Source organism: Numida meleagris, chromosome 3, assembly GCF_002078875.1.
Source record: "Numida meleagris isolate 19003 breed g44 Domestic line chromosome 3, NumMel1.0, whole genome shotgun sequence".
NCBI lineage: Eukaryota > Metazoa > Chordata > Aves > Galliformes > Numididae > Numida > Numida meleagris.
In genome coordinates, this window is record NC_034411.1 from 57,029,810 (window position 1) to 57,045,704 (window position 15,895).

Consider the following 15,895-nt stretch of genomic DNA (forward strand, 5'->3'; position numbering starts at 1 on the left):
TGCCAAAAAACTTTACAGAAATACAGCCCAAGGCTCTCTTTGTTGTGAACTGAAAAGTCGGTAGCTGCATGTGAGCTCAACTATTTGAGCTTCTCATACAGCAAAACTAACTAATCTGTACCAGTTCTGTAAAAGTTGTATTGATTAAGGATCCAGCCCAGTTTTCACAGTATATTTTGACACCAAAGCCACTAAAGCCTTTCTATTGGAAGTATGTTGTATAATCATTCAAAGCTGCTGGCAACAGGTGCCTGTTCTTACTGCTTGCTGTTGAGTCTTTACAAGTAGTCTAATAAATAATAAAAAAAATCCTAGAGTTGAAAGTAAAATACAAATGAAACTTGCACCCCATCTGCAGCTAGATGAGGTGGTGCTCACCTACAGGCGATGAAATTTGCAGCGTGGCACCTTTTTTCCCTCTGAAATGTCCCACAGCTATGCAGCAGAACAATTACTGTGAAGCCCAGCTACCTGACCGTGAGTCATTTCTGCTTGACTTAGTCCTAGAATGGTTTGAAATGGCCAAGCTGTCAAATGCCCCTCCACGCTATTGCTTAAAATTACCTCAGATGCCAGTGAATGGAAAATAGTAAATGTGATTTCAATATTTAATAATATCCTCCAGGGGAATTTTCAGAATTACAGGATGCCTTCTATACGGAGCAGATTAATAGTAAGCATATTAAAAATGAGAATTAGTGCTTTTATAGATAAATATGTATGTTATAAAGGGAATAACTTTTAGAGAAAAATCTGTTGGAGTTATTTGAAGGTATCAGCAAACACACAGTTAAGGATGAAGCCAATCACCAAATCACTTTGACAATGTATCTCCTCAAAGAGCCTTAAAGAAGTTATGCATATAAAACCAGTAAATAGAAAATCAAATAGCTGAATAACTCCATAAAATATTTGTAACTGAACGTGAAAAAAAACATGAAGTATTAGGAGAAAAAAGACTTGCTGATGATACTGAATTATTCACTGTAGTCAAGTCTATAAAGAGTCGTAAAAGGATTTTGAGAGAGCATCAGTAGATAATGCAGTGGTTAATGAAATTCAATCCTGATAACTATAAATTACTGCATGAAGGAAAAACAACTCTAATTACACAGCCACAATAATGTTCTCTAAATTACCTATTACCCAGGAAAAACATCTCGGTGTTGCTATGAATACTTCCTCTACTCAGCTCTGGTGAGGATACACCTGTAGCGCAGGGTCCAGTGCTGGGCTTTGCAGTACAAAGAATGGCAGATCTACTGAAGATAGCCACCAAGATGATGGTGGCTCATGTGTCTCACAAACTGAAAGTGCAGAGCAGGGAACAGAGGAAGGAGAAGCCTCCCCTGAGTGTGGAGCCCTCACCATTGATGTGCTTGGTTACACTCCCAAATAAAAGAGAAATAGCAAGAAGGTTACTTGTGTTAGTAAAGAGCTCTAAATTGAAATAAGTAGAAAAGGTTGAAAGAGGATAATTCTCTGTGCCAGCAGTGGGAAAGATTCTAATGAAGCATGAAAATCCCCTCAGGCTATAAGAGAGAAAACTGCACATACATATTATCACTTCCGATAGGCTATCCTGAATTTCCTGAGTTTACAATTATATTTTTACAGGTAACATATTTGCAGTTTAGTGGTAACGTTTCTTCCTGTAGATTTTCAAATTTATAGTACAACAACTTTCCAAACCCCAAGAAGTAAGAGTAACAAAGCACACAGCTTTTAAATAGTGGCTAAATTAAAAGATTAAATATTTTTTGTTATTAAAAACATATTTGGTAATTTAATATTTTAGAAGAAATGGAACCTCTGTACTCTATTCTTCATTACTGACACTCTTGACATTTTATAGGAGTAAGAACTTAAGAACAGCCAGACCAAGGATCTAGAGAGTTAATACCCTGTATCCAGGGCTGACAGATGCCCAGAAAGAAGTAGAAAAGGAGCAAGAATATGAATTCTTTTTCTTCCACCAATATCCTCCCACCTCCCAACTAATTTTACTGTTGCAGCTTTACTGAATTGGATGTGGTTTCCATATAAATCCACAGCGGATTTCCCTTCCAAGTACTCCTCCAGCAATCCCCTTGAGCCACATAAAGATTTTTCATTAACAAGAGCCTTCTGCAATGGGTTCCATAGGTCAATTATCTGTTGCACGATAAACCCCTTCCTACATTTGTTTTGAGGCTCCTTCCTGCCAGCTTCTTCTGATGCCACTCACTGTAACACAGTTTACTGAAAGGGCCTCAGCTGTTGAAGCACTGAAGAATAATATGTCCCTAGCTGGTTGCCAAGTGTTTGAAAAGGATAATAATCATTTAAAAGAACTTGAATAGGAAAGGCATATAAGAGGAAAGGAATATGAATAATACCTTTTCTCCATTTAGCAGATCTGGTACACGAAGAAGAATCAGGCTCTTCCGCTAGCTGTGGTAATGCTATTCCACCCCCAGACCAAGTGGAAAAACAAAAGTGCATCAGGCCTGAATTTCAATTACAATTAGCTTTCATGTGACATTTCTCCTGACCTAACAGTGCTGTAAGAACATTGTCTTTCAAAGTACATCTGTAGCCAAAAAACTACTCTATGTTAGCTATTCTGCCTAACGTACTGCATTTGACCCTCTGGTCTAGCTGAAACGCATTAGACCTGAGAGGGTATAAATTACCCAAACTGCTCACCTGTGACAGGGAGATCTTGCTAATAGTACCTCATCCACTCCAGGCAGAACAACGTGACTGCTCCTCAGCCAGTGGCCATGGCCTCTGGGTTGGCTGGGTGGAAAGGATTTACACTCTCCTTTTAGAAAACAAGAGCTGCCCACCAGCTTGCTGCTATGTCATCCTCCTTACACAAGAGCCAAACACTTCTGATCCAGCATGGAAATAAAAAGACAGCTGTCCATCTAAGTATTTAAATGCTTTGGGCAAGGCTTGCTACATGGTGCTAAGGACTGTGATAGAACACGTGCTTTGCCATTTCCTGTGCGTGCTGCGGGTACATGTTTATAGTGTATATTCCCAAACCAGGCCCATCAACATTTGCAGCAAATCTCTGCTTTAGTGAGAGCTAGGACAATACCAAATAATACTCAATTCATCATTGTTAAATAGAATCGCATTCCTCTCTAGCTCATTAATTCCCTAATGCCTCCAACTGTCTTTTATTATTCTCTCCTTATGTCTTTTCATTTTCACTTTTTGTAATCAGACTTGTAATCAAATCCTCCAGCTCCAGACACAAGCTCCCACTCTCAGAATCCCTGAAAGTCTGACTGCTGGCAACAGGGAGGATCTGCCAGGGAAACAAACACTCAGCTGCCACTACTTAAGCAGCTACTGCAGCTTATTGTCATACGTGGATTTCTGTTCTAACTCAGTTCTTGCATTTGCATGAGCAAAATATACTTGGAAAACTTGTGGTTTAAAACAATGTGTTTTTGCATGAGAACTAGATGTGCAGAATACCGGTTAGGGCAGGAGTTAGATCATATTCTCACTTGGCTCTGAAATGCTTTCGGCAAGGAAACTCAAAAATGGAGAAAAAAACATTTCCTCAAGCAGACTCAAAATGTGAAGTTTCAACAATATTTTGTTTGTCATAGGAGCTGGGCTGATTATTCATGCATAATTTTGTGCACAATGATTTTTGAGCTCATGAAACAGTAATGTGACTTGTTGGAATGACTTCTCTAAGATGTTTGCCGGTCCACTTCACCATTGTTTAACTGTGTTTACTGCAGAGGTTCAGAACAAAAGTGTTCCCTGTTGCCCTACACCTATTTTCGTTTTTGTTAAATGTCCCATCCTGGATACATTTTTCCTGCAGACTGTTAGTTCAATTTAGCTCGGCTGGGTGGCAATGACAGCTTTTAAATACAACTCTAAAGTACTCTGATTAGACTACTACTACTACTGCTACTACTACTAAAAATTCTCTGTTCTTCATGTCAGCAGCCCAGCCTATGAACAACTGCCCTATAAATATTAGGAAATTGGGTTCAAGTCTGGGATTCTGCTCCTATACTCTCTCTCTCAACGCAGAAACCTGAGTGAAAGAAGACCCTTTTGAAGCTTACTTAGATTTGAAATCAGTTTTGCTGACTTTGTTGTTTCCTAGCCCAGGTTTGTTTATCTTTTGGGTGTGCTGCCAATATGAGTTTCTTTTTCTCCCTAGAAGAGAGGGGTGGGAAGGAAGCACATCCTGGTACCTGCACGTTTCTTCTTGTACAGGCTCCTGCCACTGCAGGGGACTGTGAAGGGAACACAAGTGAGGATGTGAACTTAGTTTCATGTGTGGCCATGTGTGAGTCTCAGCAGGAATCATAAGATGAGACTCTTTGGCCTGTGCTTTGAGCACTATCCTAATAATATACCCGCTTACACGATTAATAAAATACCTGAATAGCTACTAAACTGTTGGTAAGCTTTTCCCTCTCTGACTTAAGCAATGGCTTCTTTTGAATGCTTCTTAATTGACTAATATGATTTTCAGGATAAGTCCTGGTAGGATATGAAGGTTCTTTAGTATGGGGCAGCACGTCAGCCATGGCAACATGTACACTGCAGCTGGTGCTGGGCTCATGTATTTATTTTTAAACTGGTCTTATACAAACCCACACACATAAATAATAGAGACAGTTGGGGATGAATTACATAAAGCAGCTGAACATGAGCATTTCCATGTCAGTATGTAGCCCCACCAGAGGGTCCCTCCATGGTGACTCCTGGACAACACAGGGTGCAAAGTGAACGACATACAGTATGGAGATTTTTTGTGTGTGATCAACACCCATCCCTCAGGGTTTCTGATTGATTTTGGCCACATGCCTCCTGCGCCATCGTGACCAATCTCTTGGGGCCAGCTGCAGCAGGAGGAATCTTCTCTTTGGCAAAGGAAACAGGGCAAGGGAGCACCCAGCATTTGGCAGAGCAAAGCACTAAAGGATTTCTTTGAAGAATAATGATTAACAAATGTTACCAGTGCTCTGAAACCTCCTTTTCCTAATTCTTGCAAGGACCAATTGGAGCCTGGAATATTAATAGTAATGTTAATGTGCTCATGCATTAGCTAACAGTGTTTGGTGGAAATGCCTGTTTGTAGCAGGAACAGCTGTGTGGTTGTGGGCATCCTGTGAAGCAGGAGCAGTGGGATGAGGTCCTGCAGTGCAGGCTGTGACCCTCCCCTGACCCCATGGTCTGGCATGGCTGGCCCAGGTGCGGGTGTTGAGCCTCGGGCTGGGCCACACACCTGCATGCAGGTCCAAGTGTGGCTCGCTTTCCTCTAGAGTGTGTTTTTGGCTCTCCTGCCTGTTAAGAGGCTGCTTACAACCTGTCTGAGCTGCTGTACAAGCCGTGGTGTGGAGGGAGACAGGATTCTGATGGTAGCAGTGGAGACCCCTCACCTCCTGCCCTATGCCCGCATGGCCAGGAAGCGTGCTAAAGCTTGGCTTAGTGGTTTGTCACATGCTGTTTTATGCATATGTTATGTGATAAATGACAGCTTTGTGTTTACCTTCCCAGCCCTGGTTGTCCTGTGCTGGTGGAGTGGGTTGTTCACCCAGTTTGATAGGACACATCTTTGCTCTTCTCCACAAAGACAGGAGGCTCTTATACAGGGCCCTTTATTCTCTCTTCATGACCCTGATGAGTTAAATGACTACAGCAAAGATGTTCGCTTTGATCCTGCAGCCTCCAGGCTCTGTTACTCCATCAGACTCCCTAGTGTAAATTATTATCTTACATAAATTATTAATTCACAGTGGTGATCCAGAAATGCTACACAAGTAAAAGAGCCAAAAGCTCAGCCAGTAATTATGAAGGAGAATCCCACAGTTACCATGGATATAAGTGGTCTTCCATTAATTTGAAATTATACAATAGTAAGAAGACAAAACGACACAAACTGATCTGGGGATTCTGCACACATTATCTTCTTTAGTGGGACTCACTAAATCCAGTGATGTCCAGTAATATGTTTAATCTGTGTTATTTTGAAAGTAATAAATCCTCATATACTGAAAATGCAAGAAGTGTCTAGTGCAGTGGTGCATCCCATTTTATAGCATAATAGTCTTTTAATTTATGTAGTTTTCGTATTTGCCTGGTTTTGTAGTGATTGCTAATTCACCTACATGAGTTTGTTACCTACAAAAAGAGTAGACATTTCATTTTCTCTTATATTCTGACCATTACAAGCATAACATGACACAACTGGCAGCTTGATGCTGAAGCTGCTTGTAAGCATTTGGTTATAAATAATGCTCCCGGAGAAGGGAGACATGTTACCGCTCTGCTCTGTGCTGCTGCCCTGCTGGCTGGGAGCACAGAAACCCTAGGACTGTAAGACTGTTCACAGTGAGATTTCATAGCTACCAGAGAAGATTTAGGGACTTGACTTTGATTTCCAGGCACACAACTTCAGTGGACCTTCATTATGGAAAAAAAATCTTAATAAAAGGAGTTTCAATAACACAGCCTGCTTCTTTGCTTCTCCAGAGATCCCTCACTTGAGCGTGCAGATTCAGTCTCAGACTACTTTGTCTTGTCTTAGGGGTATACCTGCAGGATCTCCCACATCACCTCACTCTGGTATTCTACCAGAGAGGTATTTCATGGCAACATGATCATTCAGCCTTTCCTCTCTGATGTATTTGACTGGGAAATGTGACTGCAAATGGTGACATTTGCCTCTACAGTGCATCTGAGTGACAAAAGCAGGTGTGCCCCCCTCGGCTGACCAGATCCAGAGAACACCGCCAATTTTCTTCATTTCATCACTTATTCTTCTGAACACTTTCACTTATCAAAGCTCTCTTACTCTGGCAGCTGTTTTGCTGTTAGCTGATGGCTTTTTCCTTGACTTTGTTTTCCTGTTACATTCTGCTTGTCTGAGTTATGACCGAAGTCAAATCATGTCCGTATCTGTTATTTCTTCTCTTCTGTACGTTTCAGTGTCTGAAGTTCTCTGTATGGCTGGATAAAAAAGAATAAAAAAAAGGATTCCAGAAGTGCAGTGCTTTCCATGACTTTTAATTCATAATTTTAATTTTCTTCAAAATCCAGAATCTCCAGAATAAGCCCTGACCTCAAAACATCCCTGCCTTTCTTATCTGAAAGAAAATCTCCTTTTATTACAAATAAGCTTCTACTGAAATCGTCGTGTATTGTTTGTTTCTTAATCAACTCTTATAACTACCTTAATTCTCCACTTCTGATTAACCCAAAAGGGGACTTTAATTTCCAGTAATGAAGACAGGCCCTTGGAAGAGATAGTTCCCCATTCCAGTCTCTGCATTTTGGATCTGAGAATTGCTAAACAAAACCCAAACACAGTGGGAGCAGAAAGCAGACCCCAGCAGTCAGACATGCTGTGCCAACACTTGCTTATCAATGCCAGCATGCCCCCTTTGCTATGCCAAGAATGGCAGCCGGATCCCTTTTGGTTTTCCTGTATACTGTTCTAATTATTGCTCCACTATGAGTATGTTTTACTTCTCAGCCCGGCTGTCTCTCAGGACTGATTTTCATTCTGCACAAATGTTCTCATTATAAAGACTTAACTCGAGGAGAATATAAATGAGAGGATGAATGCACGCTGAGAACTTGCTTATCCAGAAATTGTATTGATCAAAGGAGTGGTGGAGTTAAACACATGCCAGCTTTCATGTGCTCCCATTTACTGGGTTCAGTTAGTTTTCTTTCCCATAGGAACGTTGTGACTCTTGGCCTCTGAAGCCAGGCCAATTTGATGATTTTGCTTAACTGAAAGTACAAATCGTTTCTATAGAGCCATTATACTTGTCATTAGTATGGCACTAAGGGGTTCTTTGCAAGCAAAGTTTCCACCACGCTCATACATTATGCTTTATCATTATATGAAACCTCACAGAGGAACTGAAATTCCAAAAGGTGCTCACATATGAAGTCACCAGGTGAGCCTGGCTGGGAACAATTTCCACAAGGCTGAAACACCCATTGCTTCACCTGACCAGCAGCTGAACCACCTATGGCTGACTTATGGGATGTGCATCCCTCAGAAGCTGCTTTCATCCAGTGGTTTTAGGCTGTCCCTGCTGCCTCAGGGCCCAACAGCAGTCACCTGTACAGCAAGACTTCAGCAGACAGCCTCCTCTGCCCCCTCCCACTGTGAACCAGATTAGAAGTGGCCCTGCAAAGACATGAACTTCTCTGGAATTTCAGTGGTTACTTTTCCCCCCCACTCAGAGGGGAGAAGAACTTCTGAAAGCCACACTGCCAGTTCAGCCTCTCCTTTTCTAAGGCTCAGGCAACAGGTCATTAAGAGCTAGACAGAGGCAGGGGGCATACACAGATAAAGGGCTGCTTTGACAAAGACCATGCAAAACAAAACCTCAGGGGAGGAGCAGTGCAGCCCCAGGCGTCCAGCAACCCGGCTCCCTCTGAGGCCATGGGATCCAAGTCTGGCTTCCACTGGGCCTGCTCTGCCTCGGCAGCTGGTGTCTCATTTGCAGAGAAAAACTGTCAATTTACATTTAATTTCACCAGCATATTCCCAGGCACAACTGAATTTAAAATGCGAATGTGTGTTTCTACTGAAGTTCATTTTACAAGCTCTGTTGAGTGTGGTGACTTCAATGCTTTTGATTTTCCTGCTGGCTGGTTGGTTGTAGAAATATGCAGCATCTCCTCAGGACCTTCACAATATCAGAATTCTAATGAGAAGACACAAGTAACATCTCTAGATTGACATAAAAATGGAATGGTATCGTTCTTTTCACTAGAAAAAAGCATGGCTCACACACCTTGACTGCTCACTGACCTAACGTGGCCTTTAGGCTGAAATAGTATACATAGAAGTGTGCAATCAAAATCAGAAACATCCATAAATTCAGAACATATAGTCCCTTAAATCCTAACTTCCAAGTTGTATAACCTTAAGAAGCATTTTTACCACTGAAAGCAACAAAGTTCAATAACTGTACCACTAGATATAGCATATTATCCGAAGTAGATTCCAGTATCTGTGTATCTGGATACACAGTGCCTGAATCTCCACTGAAGTTCCAGTCCCTGTTTACATTTGTATCACCCTCAGTCAGCACAGAAGCAGCACTATTTGGTCTCCCAGCAGCTTCCTGCACATACATCTGCCTTGTTAGTCTCCACGCAGACTGAGCATCTTCATGCCACGTTCACCTATGCTTTGAGTCATTCTTTGTAAAAGTCTCTCTCCCCACATCAGAGAATTCATGTCTTTATTGTCAGGACTTAGACATGATTTAAGGAGTCAGACAAGACAATCCTTGCGGGTCCCTTGCCAATCTGGGTTACAGTATGATTTACTGATCTCCCTCGTTACTCCTTCAAGCCCGAACACCTCTGATGTCAACTCCTAACACCTCAGTTCCACAGCGCCAACAATCTACAGCATGGGTTGTTATCAAAAATATGGCTTCTACTCATAGCAAGTGTTGATATCAGACACAGTCCCTCAGAGGGTCACAGCAGCCCAAAGAGTTCCAGCCAGACTTGCAAGCTGCTTTGGAACCATCACAGACATCTCCATAGCCAGCAGTACAGAAATAGTATGGAGAGCAAACTAGAACTGAAAACAGAACATGGACGCACTTGCACCATCTGTTTTTAATGCCAACGCTTTCCCAGAATAACCTGTGCATCACTACCTCAAGACATTCTCCCAAAGAAGCGCTTAATGAAAAATCAGAATTGTTGTCTGAAGATATAGGAGGAAGGCAACATATTTCTTCTGGCATATGCTGTTATGCTGCTCAGAGATTCACACCTTTCTATATGAGGTTCGGTCTCTGTGCAGCTGCACTCTTCAGTGTTCACTCCACTGCCAGTGGCTACAAAAAAAAAAAAATAATAATAAGTAGTTGTTTTTTTTCTTTACCCTATTTTGAGCTCAACTTTGAGTAAATTAGTAGTGATATCTTGAAAGACAAAGCAAAAAAAAAAAAAAAAACCAAAAAAAACAGAAAAGAAAGAATTTTAAAAGAAACAGTGCTTTGGAAACAGAAGCCCTGTTGATTTTCATGGTTCAAAACATCTGAAAATCCAGGGAGGGGCTCAGTTACTTTGATATAGCCATCTAGTGTCTCTTAAAGGCTCTGGGGTGGCCTCCAGCTGTTCCTGATTCAGAAGAACATGACTCCTGTAGAGTTCATCTGTCATATCCCCCAGAGCCATGCTGGGCCCATACCAGGGCATCTCAAAAAATACCAGGTGGCCACTAAGGCCCCTAAGATTTATTTTTTCAAGTTTCTATTCTTAATGATGGCCGTAAGTACTGTGAATGTGTGAAGTCTCTATCAGGTCACCTATCAAAGTGTCTGGACATAGCTTCACTGATATTAATTTCTCCAGCTTTACTTGAAATGTGTGGATTATGCCTCTTGTCCATAATGATATAAAAAGGCACCTATTCATGGCAACAACTTGTGTGGATGAAAGGGAGCGGACAACCTGAGACTCAGATATCATACCGTAACTCAGTTTTCTGTTTTCCGGCTTTGTGTTGCCATAAGTAAGTTGTATTTAAATTACTTGATGCCACAATAAATAGCTATCTCTGAATGAAGTAGTTGTCAGAAGTACATTTCAGTACATATCAGTTGTCATATCAGTTTGATATGACCAATAATATTTTATACAGAGATACAGCAATTACAGCTTCTCTTCCCAGTTAGAGGTATCTTGTAGAATAACGGGACATGCTGGGCTCAGAGAAGCCAGCGCAGGACTCACTTGTGAAAGTCTGGATTTTTAAATCCAGTAGGATGGCAAAATCTGGTGGTTTTTTAATTATTTTTGAGACCATTTGTTAAATTAAAACTTAATTTTTTCAAGATTGGATATGGACCTCACAGAAGTTGTAGCAGTATCTCCTTAAATCTAAACCCACACCACCTGAACCATAAGTTCATTTCTAGAGGATTTTAAAGTTTTATCATACAAAATTTTGCCTTGGGAACTTTTCAGTGAAATTAGCATTTAAAGGAAGGGAATGTGGTAACTGGTGGCTTCTTGAAACAGCAGTGACTTGGGATTAGCTTATCTGCATGAATTTCTTCACGATTTCAGCACCCAGACTCCAGATGAGTGTTTTGGCTCAACACCCATAGTCAGCTTGGTGGAGGTGATTCATACAAGCAATGGTTCTGTCCCTTTTGTTACTTGCAAAGTACTTCATTTTATTAGAGTCTGTTTGTAAATGGGTGAAGACATACACAGTGCAAAGGAAGAAATACTTTATTGTGAGCATCGTTTGAGAAATGTATGACATTTCAGAATATACTGTTATATACTCAATGAGGGAAAAATGTAAGCCATGAAACATGATCAGTGCTTCACATCAATGGAGAATATGCACACAGCTGTTTTAACAGCACAAAATCGATACCAATCACAACAGGTATTAAATAGCTTTTATCATCAGAGGCAATTTTAAACAATGTTTATAAAAAATGCAAATATTGGACCTACTCCTGCACTGTACATCCAAAGCTCTTCTGAATTTTGCAGGTGTATGAAAGGAACAACGACACCGACACCCAACCCCAAGCAGTAGAAGGCAGAGATGGAGGAAACATCACAACCCGAATACATAAAACACTGTTCTAAAAAAAAAAAAAAAAAAGAAAAGGCAAATATCATCCCAAGGAATACTATTATTTTCAGGAGATCTTAATTGCAGCATCCTGACTCCATTAAAGCCAGCAACAGTTTGCCATTGACATTAGTGGAGCCTGAATTTCATTCTGAAATTTGAAACATTCTTCTGGTAGTGTAAACATCTGCAGAAACAGCATATCAGCGTCTATACAGGTATTCAAGTGCTGTTTAAAAAAAATTAAAAATAGACAGTGCTAACCCAAAATGCCGGTACATATATAAAAGGCAGAGAATTAAAAGACCTTTCTTCAAATACACATTTTAAAATATTTAAAAGCATCCATTTTTTTAATATCCATATATCATTGCTAGAGAAAAAAATCTATGAGAAAAGTCTGAATTATCTGCAATGATAAAGGAAGGGCACAGTGTTCGTTCAGATTTATTTGAAACCAGTAGTTTTCCACTTTGGAACCATGATGTATACCTGCACATTCAAGTGTGTTTCAAAGCAGTGCCGAGGAGTGGCTGTATTTAATGATGAACTACACTCCTTCTGTGCAAGTACTTCAGCATTATTCTTCATGAGCCATCTACACCCATTTGTATTTTCAGTAAAAAAAAGATGAAAAGAGAAAGGAAAATTTCTTGAAATATTTTTCATCTTCAAACAACCTGATGAGGTCTTACATCACAGCAGTTTACAATCATTCATTTGGAGATCCAGAGCTGATATAACTTTTCCGTTTACTGTTAGGGCTGTGCCTGTCTTCAAACAGTTCTTTTCTAATTTTCATGCGGACCTCAGGAGTGGATAACAGCTCCTTTATTTGACTCAGCCTGGATAACAGGGCCTGTGTTTCTCTGTGCAAAGCTTCTTTTACTAAGTCTGCTTCATGGCTCTTTCCTAGAGGAAAAGAACAATATAATATTTTATAATAACTAATGTCACTTAGAATCACTAATGTACAGAGACAGAGATCAATCGTATCTGCTTTGGACAGTGTTAAGTGCTTTTTCCCCATATTTTTAATAAAAAGGTGCTCTGTCAAAAGAAAACATACAATTTGCATCAACAACTGTTATCAAAAGTACAGAACAGAAAGGTGTCACATTTCAGAGAAACTCCTGCTATGTTACATACTGTGTAATAGTATCTGTGACGAGTATCGTAGTGGTAATTTTTAGCTCGGGATGCCAGCTGCTGACTCCGCAGCAGCACGTGCCCCCACGTCCAGCGAGCAGCCCCTCGGCAGTGCCAGGCTGTGCGCAGGGCATTGTTTCCACTTGTGGCAAGGCCTCTTCATGCCCATTCCTTACAATCCGAAAGGCAAACACAGAGAGCTCAGTTTCTCTTCAAAAGCAAGGAAGGGACTCTTGGTATTAAGAGCCCATGGAGACTGGAGCAGTTTCACCATTCTGGTCTTTTTCCACAGTCCATCTCTCCCAGCATTCAACAGATTCTCAGCAATGCAAGCGCTTATGAGACCGGCAGGCAGTGTCCCTCGATTCAGAACAAACTTCTGATAAGAGCCTCTCAGGGCAGAGTGCCTGTCACCCAGCACCACTTAGCAAGTTTCAGCAGGGAGCTGGGACATGTTTTTGCCGTTATTCTTGGTGGGATACTCGCTCCCAGGCTTTTGCACTGCGCTCACTTGCTGTTGTCATTGTCGCTCTCATTCTTAGTGCCACTAGCTGCTTCCTCAGCTTTCGCAGGGCTCCCATCAGTCTGTCTGGCTTTGTTTTGTGTTTCTTCTAAATACTGCTGTACAGCCTTGAGCACTGCATTCTCCACCAGCCTTTTGCTGAGGCTCACGAGCTCTGCGTCATCCGGCTCTGCTGCGTGCTTTTCACCTATGTGTCACAACAGACAAGAGAAGCAATTCATTTCCATGGAAAGAGCAGCTGGAATTGCATCAGGAGGAGCCTCTGGCTGAGCTGGACATCTAGATTTTAAGTTATTAGATGGTTTTAAGAGTGCCTCTTCCTGACTGTAAAAATAATTTCCCCCTCCAGGAGCTCTGATTGAAGTGTTTCATGAAGATGTACGCAGTACATCAGAGTAAAAGTATTTCACCTTTATTGTAACAGTCCTGTTAAGCCACTGGCTAACATTAACAGCACCCACTCAGCTTCAAAGTGTGCAAATTTCATTTCTTCTAGTCAGTAATAACACATGCCTTCCGGGCACACAACTGATTTACATTTTAGGAAAATTCTTAAGTCTAGCTGCCCCGGTTTTGTGAGTTTCCTTAATAAATTTGAAAATGTCTACCTTTTTATTCACTGCTTAAAATTCAAGTTTCTCATGGGAAAAAAATATTGAAGTATCTTGTCTAAGAGCAGGTTATAAAATACTATTATTATTACTATTTTTCTTTTAAAATCAAGCACAAAACATGGTACAACCATTTACTCCCCCCCATTTCCCCTTCTCTCTACTGATCTGAAGTTCTGACACTGATGTAAATGCCAACTCTATTCATAGGTATCTACTGATAAAAGCAAGAAGCTGGCATTTCCCTGCCCTGAGTTCACAGGATTAAACACACAACCAAGTAACTGTATACATAATGAGAATTTACATATTACATATATTTTGAAATTATACTTTTCCATGAATCATTTTCCTAATGACTTACACAGCCTACTACAGCATCCTCCTTTGATGAGGAATGAAACAGGAAAAATGCAACTTATTGTCCAATTTCCACTGGCTGTATAATTTGCACTTGCCACTCTGCAATTTCTTGCCCTAGGCAAACAACTGTTTCCCTGCACATACATTTAAAAGCCATGTTTTTAATGTCCCTTTCTGGAGTTTGCATTCTGTAACTAGTAATAAGAGGCTGCTTAGTCACACACATCTGGTGAAAGAGATACTATTGTATGTTCTCAGCACAAAGCTTTGCACTGTTCAATTACCTAAATTTGTTCTCTTTCATATATGTAAATTTATTCAAGGTTGCCAGCACATATAGACTATAGTTATAAAAGACTTTCATTAGTCTTTCTAGGGGACTGTACAATCTGTGTGCAATTTCACTGATAAAACACAGTTCATAAGGGAACTTGAGAGGGAGAGGTGCACAAAAGCCTCCATTTCCACAGGCAACGCCTTTGTTAGCTGTTAGTATAAGCATCCTGCTCTGGAACAGCAAGACAGACCAACGTCCTCTAGTTCTGTTCCTATAGTTCATACGGTGCTGTTACAGTGGGACTGGAAGAACTGGGGTCTCCAGCTGAAGAGTGATCAAACTAAACCCAGGCAAAACGTTTCATTAGGTTTTGTAAAAAGTTGGGAAATACCCTGAAAAATATTCAGAAAGGCATCTGTGGGGGGAAAAGAAAGTTAAATGAGAAATAACAAAAATAAAATAAAGCACTGAAAACAAATTTAGTAGTTCCAGGAAGAAACATTTCAAGTTAACATAAGAGTCACAGATACCCTCCCCAAAGCCACTCAGATGCCCATGTACTCTCTGGCACATCAGTTACCATGTTCTTCCACTCGCTGCATTCCCTGGGTTTAAGTCTATCCTTAACTTACTTAGAGGAGGGTCTTAAGTCAGGCTCTTATCTCATTGGAGACCTACAATATACATAAGCAGCATCTCCTCTCAGCTTCTATGAGATGATCCCTCAGGCTCCTCTGAATGCAGCCTTTTGATTCCAAATTTCCTCTGCTTTTATTAAAGACGCCCAGAACCAAAACAAAATGTTTTGGTTGTCACAGTCTATTTATTCGCTAGAAAAAAACACTGCTTTCCAGTTAAGAGTTTTTTATTTCTCAGAACTGCTACCGAATCACAGAAATTGTTACTCACACAGCTCTAATGATCTGTCCAGGGAACTCTATAAACAAAATCAATGGGAAATAGGTGCTCAGCAGCTCTGGCACTTGACCCTATAGTATTTAATATGCAGAATAAGGGTAGTCAGCCACAGAGGCCTCCAGATACCACAAAACAGTTGTGATTACACTTATTCAGAGTCATTTTACTTACAGTAAATTACGTATTTTTTTATTTAATTCTACATTGTAGGAAAGGACAGGGCTCTTCTTCCACAAATATTTCCTCCATTCTTATAAAACAGCTGTCACTTCTACATATGTATCAAGTTCATATATGTACATTATAATATTACATATATATGCATTTAGATGCAAGTAGATGGTTTGCCGTGTAATTTCTCAAGCATCAAAAAGATATAAAATATCTAAAACGAGCCTTCTAGAAGTACACTTCAGAAAGCCACAGAACTGCTTTTA

The 15,895-nt window shown here is 40.6% G+C and overlaps 1 protein-coding gene across 1 annotated transcript in view; it reads right to left on the reverse strand.

The window, feature by feature from the left end:
• Positions 12,387-15,895, reverse strand: part of AKAP7 (A-kinase anchoring protein 7) — a 75,349-nt gene continuing 71,840 nt past the window's right edge. The window contains 1 exon segment of the mRNA XM_021391238.1: positions 12,387-13,476. Within this exon segment, the coding sequence (XP_021246913.1) occupies positions 13,274-13,476 (203 nt within the window). The 3' untranslated portion in view covers positions 12,387-13,273.